The 12,229-nt window shown below is 44.0% G+C and overlaps 1 protein-coding gene across 6 annotated transcripts in view; it reads left to right on the top strand.

Annotated features, from left to right (window-relative positions):
* Positions 1-224: 224 nt before the first annotated feature.
* Positions 225-12,229, top strand: part of gprc5ba (G protein-coupled receptor, class C, group 5, member Ba) — a 31,280-nt gene continuing 19,275 nt past the window's right edge. The window contains exon 1 of one of the 6 annotated variants that reach the window (XM_071395000.1): positions 225-654. Coding sequence is in view for 2 of the 6 variants with exons in the window: in XM_071394971.1 (XP_071251072.1) it covers positions 2,998-3,001 (4 nt within the window). In the remaining 4 variants the exon portion in view is untranslated. Of the gene's footprint in view, positions 1,590-2,834; positions 3,002-12,229 lie in introns of those variants that run through there. The other 5 variants (XM_071394989.1, XM_071394997.1, XM_071394980.1 and 2 more) reach the window with 5 other exon arrangements.

The following is a 12,229-nucleotide window of genomic DNA, read 5'->3' as shown; positions in this document are numbered from 1 at the left end:
GTGCTGTCATTATGTCCATCACCTCCATGGTCATGCTAAAGAATTTGGCCTGGGGCCAGGTCAGGACGGCCAAAGAGTTTCCTGTACTAATACTCCAAATCTCAGATTAAATACAATCCCACTGGAACATTAGAGCAGACAACAAAGGCTCCATGCTTTGACGAAGGCAGCGTTTCTCTTTTATCTTCTGTCTGTGTGGCAATGACATGGGGGATATTGACAGATAGACTGTGATTACGAGGATTACAAAGGCGCGACTCTCTGGACAGAAATCAATGTGACTGTCACTCAAATTGTCCTCAGAAGCAGAGCAGCGGTATCCGACTAACCCGCTGGTTACGTGGGATATCGGTGAAGAGGCAATATCCCGAGCAGAAGCAGTTGGATTCCATTTCAGGCGGTGTAGAGGGGTAACAACAACAAATCACCCCCCAATCCTAGTGGGTTGATTGCGCTCATAGTAGGCCGCGCAGGTCTGGCACGGGGCGAGTTATGTGTCACTCACTCCACGCCTCCCTGAATAGATCGAATGGAAGGGCTGAGGACGCGGGTGTTCAAGCAGAAGGAGAAACCAGCATCACAACACCGTTATACTCATAGCCCCGAACCAACCACAGACCGAATGTGGAAGGGAAGACCTTGATGCCAAGAACCGTAAATGAACCACTGATTATCATTTCAATTTTAGACCGAAATAGAGTGTACTGAATCTCCGGCCAATAGACAGATTTGGGTGAAAGGTGTATGGACGTGGTGCTAAAGAGGAATTGACGGGCAAACCCGCGGTCAACACACCAAGTTATTGGAGGGGAGAATATAGGACTGCCTACAGAGCAAAAGCGGACTGGAGAGAGTTAGAGAGAGAGGGAGGACGGAGTGCAGTGAAGTGAGTAGATTGTGGTTTCTCCCGTTGCTCCACGTAGAGCTGTCATGTTCGCTGGCTGTTCAAAGAGGGATTACAATTACGCATGTTATGCAGAGCTCCAAGCTGTCATACACGTTGATGCAGTCAGTCGGGAAATGTGCAGCAGGGGGAGCTGAGCCTCGACCTGGGCAGTGAACATTGTAAAGGTGCGCAGCAGTGACTGGATTTAACGCACGATATTTTGTGAACAGCGGGGATATTAAAGTTGCATTCATGTCTTTTATTTATTAAGATTATTTATTCATCACAAAAGGGGGTTCGTTGGGGAAACGCACCGTTGAACAAAGGATTTCGGAGAAACGACAACTGTAACCCAATTCTGCCATTCCGAGTGCGTCTCCCTGCTGGCGTGTCAAATCGGGACCGTTACCAGAAGAGAACAAGTACGGTTGAATGCAGGGTGTTCTCTGTCTGGTTCCTAACCCGGGAGAGGGTTGAACACAGAGTTTTCTCTCTCTGGTTCCTAACCCAGGAGAGGGTTGAATAATTCGGTCGGGGACGCAGAGCTGGTCCACAGCCGTGGGAATGTGGGTGGAGAGTGTAAACGCAAACGAAGCAGGAGGGCTTCAACCCTAAAATGTGACTTTTTCCAATACACCCCCGCTATACAAGTGACACGTGCATTCTGCAATCGTTTCCATCGGATTTGTTTACGTCGCTCAAGGTACGTTCCCTCGATTTCCCCTCGAGTATCGATCGATATAAACGAGAGGGAGGGGAGTGATTCAAGAGAGATTCGATTGGTATACGTGCATGGTTTTCTGTGAACGTGGTTTAATCATTGTCAAAGGCCAATTGGTAGTTTTAGCACGACACTATTGATGCTTCGAATTCATCACCTAGTGCGGTGTCGGTGGTTACACTGGACACTGGCCACTGTAGGGTTCGTCATTCACAGGGATAGAAGTGGCCCCCTTAACAGTGTTGTGTGAGTGCTGGTTATGTGGCTGCACCAGATGCGGGGTTCTAATGTGTAAACGTGCCCGGTGGTCTGGTATTTGTCGTCGGGCACGTTGTTGGGAAGGCTGTCTGTCATTGAGAAGAGTGCAATTGCTGCCGCAATTCGGGCCGTTCCTGCATGTGGGCATTCCTGCATTTGCAGGAACCCCTCATTATACTTACATTGGTCCATTTTTTAACTAGGAGAGGCGGGGGCATTCCAGTACAGTAGATGGCAGTAATGCACAATAACGTTGGATGCCAACCACCAATAAACTCAACAAGAAGGGTTGGGGGCGACAATGGTAGCTAGCTGTACACCGGTAGACAGATTCCCTCACCCACATTTCATGCTTGAACCAATGGGATGCTCGTGGCCTTGACCTCAAGGGTAATTGATGAAAAGGACCACCTGCCACTTGACCAAGCATAACATCAAGAACAACATCTAATCTTGAGTTAGGGTAAACGGCAATACTGTTTACATCAGAATCATATGTCAACCCAGTCATTGTACACGAATGATGCCTCTTCTGTGCTCTGCCATTGATGTCATAGCTCACAGTGCATAATATGAGCAGCAAGGTCTCCATGGTGGTTGACACCATTTTGGGATTTCATGTAAATGCACATTTCCAATCATATCCATGGATGTTCTGTGTTTCCCCTATACGCTGCAAATCTTGCAGCCCCCCCCCCCCCCCCCCCACCAGAGTTAAAACATCAGATCATCTGAGAAACCTCAGCTGCTGAACAGAATCTTAGGGGAGGCACTGATTGTCTCTCATCCTCAAACACCCTCCCTTCTCTATATTTGGAAACATTCAAGGTGAGATTATATTCTTAATTTAGGAATTGAGATCACCCCCGCCAAGCTAACAATGGGTGGGCCCGAGTCCCCCCACTAACAATCCTTTCTGGAAACCCCTGCGGACCCTCCCATGTGGTCAGTATTGTTTAAGGGAGAGGGGGGGACTGAGCCTGTAAAAAGAACATTCTCTAAATAGGTATCTGCCTAAAGCAGGGACTTGGTCAGTGGAAAAGTTCAAGGCAAGGCCAGCAACACTTAGGACCAGAGTATTTTTGGCCTCTAGCCAGAACACTGACCTAACCAGGGCTACAATTCTACTATAATGGGTAAGTGACCACTGCTGACTGTTCATACATCAATGATGATGCACTTATTACTAGGTCATAACGACTGAATCAATGTAACTTTGTTCTGGAACATGGGAGAGGAATTCTTCCAGCATACATGTACAGGACATGCTCTTCCTTGCCTTGAACATTGTTGTGTCATTGGCAGTGAGTGAATGGTGTCAGACGAGAAAGTTATTTGGTCTACCTACCCGTACTTGGTCTCTCTGGTGCTGTGGTGTAGTCATGTTGATGATTGTACGTAGGGATGGGCGATATGGCCTAAAAATCCTATCTCTATTTATTTATTTGTTTTAACTTATGGGCGATTCACAATATATTTGATTTTTAAAAATCATATAAATAAATAAAACATATATATACATTAGCTTTGTTGTACAATTAAAGGTCTAACACACTGCATTTCAAACAGTCTGCAATAATCTAATGAATTCAGGGCTTGTGAAATTATACCTAAACTAAATACAAGCCTTCCACAACCATAAGACCCACTAATATTTGAATTATTTAACCTGCTTTTTTGCAATAATCACTGATTTGGCTTTCAAGTCTGTCTATGAAAGTGCCCTTTTTGTTCAAATGTAACCAGAACTAGAACCAAGCATAATGCACATTCACTAATAATGACTGACTTCTAATCAAATCAGATTGTATTGGTCACATACACATGGTTAGCAGATGTTAATGTGAGTGTAGCGAGATGCTTGTAGAGAACATCTTGCAGCAGGCCTTATAGAACATTAACACAGTACTCAGAAACAATCTCTCAAGCACAAGCCCACGTGTTAGTGAGTAGCCAGCTAATATTTATATTTCAAGTTGAGCCAACTTGTATCTATTTGCTAGCTAACAATTAGAACAGTTGAATTGTTATGAACACACCCTTCTGTCTGTCTCCAACTGTTTAAACAGCATGTTAGCCTGTCCACTTTGTTCAGATGTTGAAATCAAGTGGCCTACCTTATTTCTCAGAATGAGAGCAATTTGCTAATTCCTTATATAATTGTGTTTGATGCTTATTGCACATCTATAAAACACAAAATAGACAGCTAGTATAACAGTCTTTGGCTAAAATGCAACTAGCGTTATGTGGCACCACGCGTGACAAACTGAGCATGAATTTTCCAGAATCAATATTCATTGCATTATATATTAGTAGGTTTTGTTATCTGTTTTAACAAACTCTTTTTATTTTTGTACTTATGTATTGTATCTAGTATTTTTCTGGTGTGGTTTTCATATAATCCCTTGGATTTCCAACCACACCTGCAAACCATATTATTATTATTATTTTAAAATCTGTATTGTTGTTTATCACTTGTTTTCTTTGTGCAAATAAATTAAACTAAACTTAAAAATGTAACTTAAAATTGATACTCCTGTTTTGGTAGTGTCTGCTCTGCGCACAATCTGAGGAGTTGAGACATATAAAGGGTTAGAAAGGTTAACTTCTCCTCTATTCCAGTAAAATAATGTCTCAATGTCTTTCAGTGTCCATGTTATGACCAATTCTGTTGGACCAGACCTGAAATGTAAATAGCCGGTTGAAGCCGCTTGTCAAAGAGGAAGAAGTGATCTCTCATCTTTGTAGTTGTGAGTGGCAGGGGCTCTGTGTGTGGGGAGGGGCTCTGTGTGTGGGGAGGGGCTCTGTGTCTGGGGGAGGGGCTCTGTGTGTGGGGGAGGGGCTGTGTGTGTGGGGAGGGGCTCTGTGTGTGGGGGAGGGGCTCTGTGGGTGGGGGAGGGTATCTGTGTGTGGGGGAGGGGCTCTGTGGATGGGGAGGGGCTCTGTGTGTGGGGGAGGGGCTCTGTGTGTGGGGGAGGGGCTCTGTGTGTGGGGGAGGGGCTCTGTGTGTGGGGGAGGGGCTCTGTGTCTGGGGGAGGGGCTCTGTGTGTGGGGGAGGGGCTCTGTGTCTGGGGGAGGGGCTCTGTGTCTGGGGGAGGGGCTATGTGTGTGGGGGAGGGGCTCTGTGGATGGGGGAGGGGCTCTGTGTGTGGGAGAGGGGCTCGATGGGTGGGGGAGGGCCTCTGTGTGTGGGGGAGGGGCTCTGTGGATGGGGGAGGGGCTCTGTGGGTGGGGGAGGGGCTCGATGGGTGGGGGAGGGGCTCTGTGTGTGGGGGAGGGGCTCTGTGTGTGGCGGAGGGGCTCTGTGTGTGGGGGAGGGGCTCGGTGTGTGGGGGAGGGGCTTGGCGTGTGTGTAAACGGTAAGGTGCACAGTCACAGCAAAAGGAGAGAAGGAGACGAGACCAAAAAGACAACATGAGAATAAGAGAACATAAATGCTCTGAAAAAAATTTAAACAGTAAAAACTACATTCTTGCGATACTGGCATTTGAAATATCGTGCAAAAACATCAATTAAAATGAATTTGATATATCGCCCATCCCTAATTGTACGTGGTTAGAAAGCCCATGGGTGTCTCTGAGTGTGTTCTGTGTTCTAGAATGTACTTAATGAAACAGATCAGGGACGGTTTAAATTCCATTCAAAATGCCTACTTTGTTTATCCTACAAGGGGCAATACACTCTTAGAAAAAAAGGTGCTATCTAGAGCCTTAAACGCTTCTGCGGCAGTCCCCAATAATGATTCCAGGTAGAACCCTTTTGGGTTCCATTTTAAACCCTTTCCACAGAGGATTCGACATGGAACCCAAAATAGTTCTACCTGGAACCAAAAAGTGTTCTCCTATGGGGACAACTGAAGAACCCTTTTGGAACACTTTGTGTAGTGTATGCTGGACATGAACTGCAATGGAGAAGTAGACTACATACAAACATGCAATATTATTCTGAGGTCCTGTCTTTGGTGTCACACAGAGTGAGTTAGTCATCATTCAAACCTCTAACACCTGATGTTTTACCCTCTGGCCTTCCTCTCTCTCAACCATATGTACCTTATGCCAACCATGTGTATATCTGGTAGAGCTGTGTGTATGACAGAGAAAAAGAGAGAGAACGTATGAGCATGTCATATCTTCATCAACGCCTGCGTTTCCTCTTGTGTGCACGTGTGTCTGTGCTCAGAGGCAACAGCTTGATTCATCACACAACAATCCCTTCCACGCTACAGCTTCCTCCGCACATCCTGCTCTCTGGTCCTCTTCTCTCATCTTCTCTCCATTCCACTCCCCAGCACAACCCACCCCACTAATTCTTCCTCTGATCGTCATCATGTAACCCAGACATGCTCTCTGACTCTCTCTCTGATCATTATCATGTAACCCAGACATGCTCTCTGACTCTCTCTCTGATCATTATCATGTAACCCAGACATGCTCTCTGACCCTCTCTCTGATCGTCATCATGTAACCCAGACATGCTCTCTGACTCTCTCTCTGATCATTATCATGTAACCCAGACATGCTCTCTGACTCTCTCTCTGATCATTATCATGTAACCCAGACATGCTCTCTGACCCTCTCTCTGATCGTCATCATGTAACCCAGACATGCTCTCTGACCCTCTCTCTGATCGTCATCATGTAACCCAGACATGCTCTCTGACTCTTTCTCTGATCATTATCATGTAACCCAGACATGCTCTCTGACTCTCTCTCTGATCATTATCATGTAACCCAGACATGCTCTCTGACTCTCTCTCTGATCATTATCATGTAACCCAGACATGCTCTCTGACTCTCTCTCTGATCATTATCATGTAACCCAGACATGCTCTCTGACTCTCTCTCTGATCATTATCATGTAACCCAGACATGCTCTCTGACTCTCTCTCTGATCATTATCATGTAACCCAGACATGCTCTCTGACTCTCTCTCTCTGATCATTATCATGTAACCCAGACATGCTCTCTGACTCTCTCTCTGATCATTATCATGTAACCCAGACATGCTCTCTGACTCTCTCTCTGATCATTATCATGTAACCCAGACATGCTCTCTGACTCTCTCTCTGATCATTATCATGTAACCCAGACATGCTCTCTGACACTTTCTCTCTCTGATCATTATCATGTAACCCAGACATGCTCTCTGACTCTCTCTCTGATCATTATCATGTAACCCAGACATGCTCTCTGACACTTTCTCTCTCTGATCATTATCATGTAACCCAGACATGCTCTCTGACTCTCTCTCTCTCTCTGATCATTATCATGTAACCCAGACATGCTCTCTGACTCTCTCTCTGATCATTATCATGTAACCCAGACATGCTCTCTGACACTTTCTCTCTCTGATCATTATCATGTAACCCAGACATGCTCTCTGACTCTCTCTCTGATCATTATCATGTAACCCAGACATGCTCTCTGACACTTTCTCTCTCTGATCATTATCATGTAACCCAGACATGCTCTCTGACTCTCTCTCTGATCATTATCATGTAACCCAGACATGCTCTCTGACACTTTCTCTCTCTGATCATTATCATGTAACCCAGACATGCTCTCTGACTCTCTCTCTCTCTCTGATCATTATCATGTAACCCAGACATGCTCTCTGACTCTCTCTCTGATCATTATCATGTAACCCAGACATGCTCTCTGACTCTCTCTCTGATCATTATCATGTAACCCAGACATGCTCTCTGACCCTCTCTCTGATCATTATCATGTAACCCAGACATGATCTGACTCTCTCTCTCTCTCTGATCATTATCATGTAACCCAGACATTCTCTCTGACTCTCTCTCTGATCATTATCATGTAATCCAGACATGCTCTCTGACCCTCTCTCTGATCATTATCATGTAACCCAGACATGCTCTCTGACTCTCTCTCTGATCATTATCATGTAACCCAGACATTCTCTATGACTCTCTCTCTGATCATTATCATGTAACCCAGACATGATCTGACTCTCTCTCTCTCTCTGATCATTATCATGTAACCCAGACATTCTCTCTGACTCTCTCTCAGATCATTATCATGTAACACAGACATGCTCTCTGACTCTCTCTCTGATCATTATAATGTAACCCAGTTATGCACTCTGACTCTCTCTCTGATCATTATCATGTAACCCAGACATGCTCTCTGACTCTCTCTCTCGCTCTCTCTGATCATAAAAAAATCTGACTTAATTGCCGAGTCAATTAGCATATGGTCATGCTGTGAGACCCAGTCACATGTTAATGAGGCCTAATTATCCAGGCCTGGGATGCCTGGAGAGGTCTGGGGACCATGGAGGGAGGCACAGAACTGTCCCTGTCTGTCTGTCTGATCATCAGTTTATCAGTCTGTCTGATCATCAGTCTGATCATCTGTCAGTCTGTTTTTCTGTCTGTCTGTCTGTCTGTCTGTCTGTCTGTCTGTCTGTCTGTCTGTCTGTCTGTCTGTCTGTCTGTCTGATCATCAGTGTGTCTGTCTGATCATCAGTGTGTCTGATCAGTGTGTCTGATCATCAGTCTGTCTGTCTGATTATCAGCCAGTCTGTGTGGCCAGTCAGTCTAGCTGCCTGGCTGGATGGATGCCTTTCTGTCTGCCTGGCAGGCTGTTTGCACTGACACACCAGACCTCAGAGAGGACAGTCTCTCTTCAATCACTCCATTCAATCTCTCTCTGTCTCTCTGGCATAGTCTGTATTTATTTCTCTCTCTGTCATAGTCTTTATTTATTTCTCTCTCTCTGTCTCTCTGGCATAGTCTGTATTTATTTATCTCCCTCTGTCTCTCTGGCATAGTCTGTATTTATTTATCTCTCTCTGTCTCTCTGGCATAGTCTTTATTTATTTATCTCTCTCTGTCTCTCTGGCATAGTCTTTATTTATTTATCTCTCTCTGTCTCCCTGGCATAGTCTGTATTTATTTATCTCTCTTTCTCTCTGGCATAGTCTGTATTTATTTATCTCTCTCTGTCTCTCTGGCATAGTCTTTATTTATTTATCTCTGTCTCTCTGGCATAGTCTTTATTTATTTATCTCTCTCTGTCTCTCTGGCATAGTCTGTATTTATTTATCTCTCTCTGTCTCTCTGGCATAGTCTGTATTTATTTATCTCTCTCTGTCTCTCTGGCATAGTCTTTATTTATTTATCTCTCTCTGTCTCTCTGGCATAGTCTTTATTTATTTATCTCTCTCTGTCTCTCTGGCATAGTCTGTATTTATTTATCTCTCTCTGTCTCTCTGGCATAGTCTGTATTTATTTATCTCTCTCTGTCTCTCTGGCATAGTCTTTATTTATTTATCTCTCTCTGTCTCTCTGGCATAGTCTGTATTTATTTATCTCTCTCTGTCTCTCTGGCATAGTCTTTATTTATTTATTTCTCTCTGTCTCTCTGGCATAGTCTGTATTTATTTATCTCTCTCTGTCTCTCTGGCATAGTCTTTATTTATTTATCTCTCTGTCTCGCAGGCATAGTCTTTATGTATTTATCTCCATCTCTCTCTGTCTCTCTGGCATAGTCTTTATTTATTTATCTCCATCTCGTTCTTTCTCTCTCTCCACAACCCTCTCTCTTTCTCTCTCACTGCTCTCTTACTCTCTCTATTCCACCGGTCTCCTCTCTCTTCCTCAGTCTTTCTCTATCTTATTCTCTGTCACTCCCTCCATTTATCTGACACACAGCTGTGGAAGACCGATGACGTCAATGAAGGAACATGGTGTTATTGTGAGATGGAGGAAAGAAAATAGGTCTTTAAAAAGAGCTAGTATGGAGTCCTGCCAACCTGCCAGTCTAGAAAACAGGTCTTTAAAAAGAGCTAGTATGGAGTCCTGCCAACCTGCCAGTCTAGAAAACAGATATTCAAAAATAACTAGTATGGTCCTGCCAACTTGCCAGTCTAGAAAATAGGTCTTTAAAAAGAGCTAGTATGGAGTCCTGCTAACTAGCCAGTCTGAAAAACAGGTCTTTAAAAAGAGCTAGTATGGAATGCTGCCAACCAGCCAGTCTAGAAAACAGGTCTTTAAAAAGAGCTAGAATGGAGCCTGCCAACCTGCCTGTCTAGAAAACAGATATTCAAAAATAACTAGTATGGTCCTGCCAACATGCCAGTCTAGAAAACAGGTATAAAAAGAGCTAGTATGGAGTCCTGACAACCTGCCAGTCTTTAAAAAGAGCTAGTATGGAGTCCTGACAACCTGCCAGTCTAAAAAACAGGTCTTTAAAAAGAGCTAGTATGAAGTCCTGACAACCTGCCAGTCTTTAAAAAGAGCTAGTATGGAGTCCTGACAACTAGCCAGTCTAGAAAACAGGTATAAAAAGAGCAAGTATGGAGTCCTGACAACCTGCCAGTCTTTAAAAAGAGCTAGTATGGAGTCCTGACAACCTGCCAGTCTTTAAAAAGAGCTAGTATGGAGTCCTGACAACCTGCCAGTCTTTAAAAAGAGCTAGTATGGAGTCCTGACAACCTGCCAGTCTTTAAAAAGAGCTAGTATGGAGTCCTGACAACCTGCCAGTCTTTAAAAAGAGCTAGTATGGAGTCCTGACAACCTGCCAGTCTTTAAAAAGAGCTAGTATGGAGTCCTGACAACCTGCCAGTCTAGAAAACAGGTCTTTAAAAAGAGTTAGATGATGTAGTATGGAGTCCTGCCAACCTGCCAGTCTAGCATCTCTTCTGAAGACAGATTAAAGCCCCCCAAGGTCCCCATCCTTCCCTGACCTCTCCATCTCTCCTCTGACCCCTTCATTTGCCCTTGGGCTCTGGCTGCGTTGTCATTCTTCCACTTTTCCCGAAGTGTACACTCGTAAACCCCCCCTCATGGATTTAAAAGAAATAGACAGGTCAAGGAATATTGTTGATACTTGGCCAGCCATGCTTGCACAAGTCCAATGCCTTTAAATGCATTGAGAGAGAATCATACAAAAAAGTATTTTTAAGTGTCATCCAATATGGTGATTAGTTACCAACTTTCGTGGTCGATGCAAAATGGTCGATGCAAAATGGTCGATGCAAAATGGTCGATGCAATGCTAACAACAGTATCTTGTTCTTAATGAAACACCTTCATTACAGTACTGCTGCTGATCCTCAAAAATATTCAATAAATGAATAAATTTATGTAAACATGTCGTCCCCTACAAATGATGCAGCGTCCCTCCCCCTGGGACAATTCATTTCAGTTAATGACTACAGCTCCCGCCTTGGGCCAATCAGTGTCATTTAGTAAATGCCGGAACTCTATGGCAAGACACATCGTTCATCCAAGTTTCGTCAAAATCTGAGATATCGCTTGTGACTAATGTACGAACGAACAGACAGAGAGAGATTCACAGTCCCCTCCCCGATTTTGTAGACAACATTACAGCATTGGTCGGGGGCGACAGTACTTCAGGAAGGCTAATTAGTAATGAATTATTATGGCTACCTTACGACATGATGACTAATGTGGCATGGACCAGAACAGAACAGGCAGATGTGAGGCAAGCTTTGGTCCATCTCCCCGATTTGACCTGCTGACCCCAAAAACATCTGTCTATCTCCACATCTGGAGCCCTGCACGGGCTAGGGTTAGGACACACACACATGCATGTGCACACACATATACACACACATATACAGAGCATTTGGAAAGTATTCAGACCCCTTGACTTTTTCCACATTTTGTTAAGTCACAGCCTTATTCCAAAATGGATTAAATAAAAACATTTCCTCATCAATCTACACACAATAACCTATAATGACAAAGTAAAAACAGGTTTTTAGAAACACACACATGCACACACACATACATACATATATATATATACACACACACACATCTAAACGCATGCACATATGCACACCCCCCCTCCACAAACAAACACACAAAATCGATTATTTATCATCTCTATCCATATCGAATGAATGACAAAATTGCTAAAAGACTGAGGAGAGGAGAGTGAGTTGAGAGAGATCCTAGTCAGAAAATGTGATCATCTACCCAATTATGGTTATGGTAATTACACAGCATCTGGTAGTGCACTGTCTAGGGTAATTGTAGAGGAGGATAATTGTAGAGGATTGCTCTGTAGGTTTCTGTCTTTGACTTGAGGAACTGAAGATGGTTCTTGCTGTCATAGCCATGAGCAATTGCATTATGTGTAGGCCTTATAAATGCAGTTGCAATGTGTTGGTATTCATTGTAGTGTAGTATTTTGTAACATTGAAGTGAAGTTGTATACTATGTATGTAAATGCTACATTGGTGTGAGTTTACAGTCTAACCAGACACCTAGGTATTTGTAGGTGTCCACATATTCTAAGTCAGAGCCGTCCAAAGTAGTGATGTTGGACAGGCGGGCAGGAGCAGGCAGCGATCGGTTGAAGAGCATGCA

The sequence above is a fragment of the Salvelinus alpinus genome, chromosome 1, assembly GCF_045679555.1.
Source record: "Salvelinus alpinus chromosome 1, SLU_Salpinus.1, whole genome shotgun sequence".
In the NCBI taxonomy this organism is placed as follows: domain Eukaryota; kingdom Metazoa; phylum Chordata; class Actinopteri; order Salmoniformes; family Salmonidae; genus Salvelinus; species Salvelinus alpinus.
Note: the sequence above shows the minus strand (reverse complement) of the source record. Positions and strands in the feature narration are given on the sequence as shown.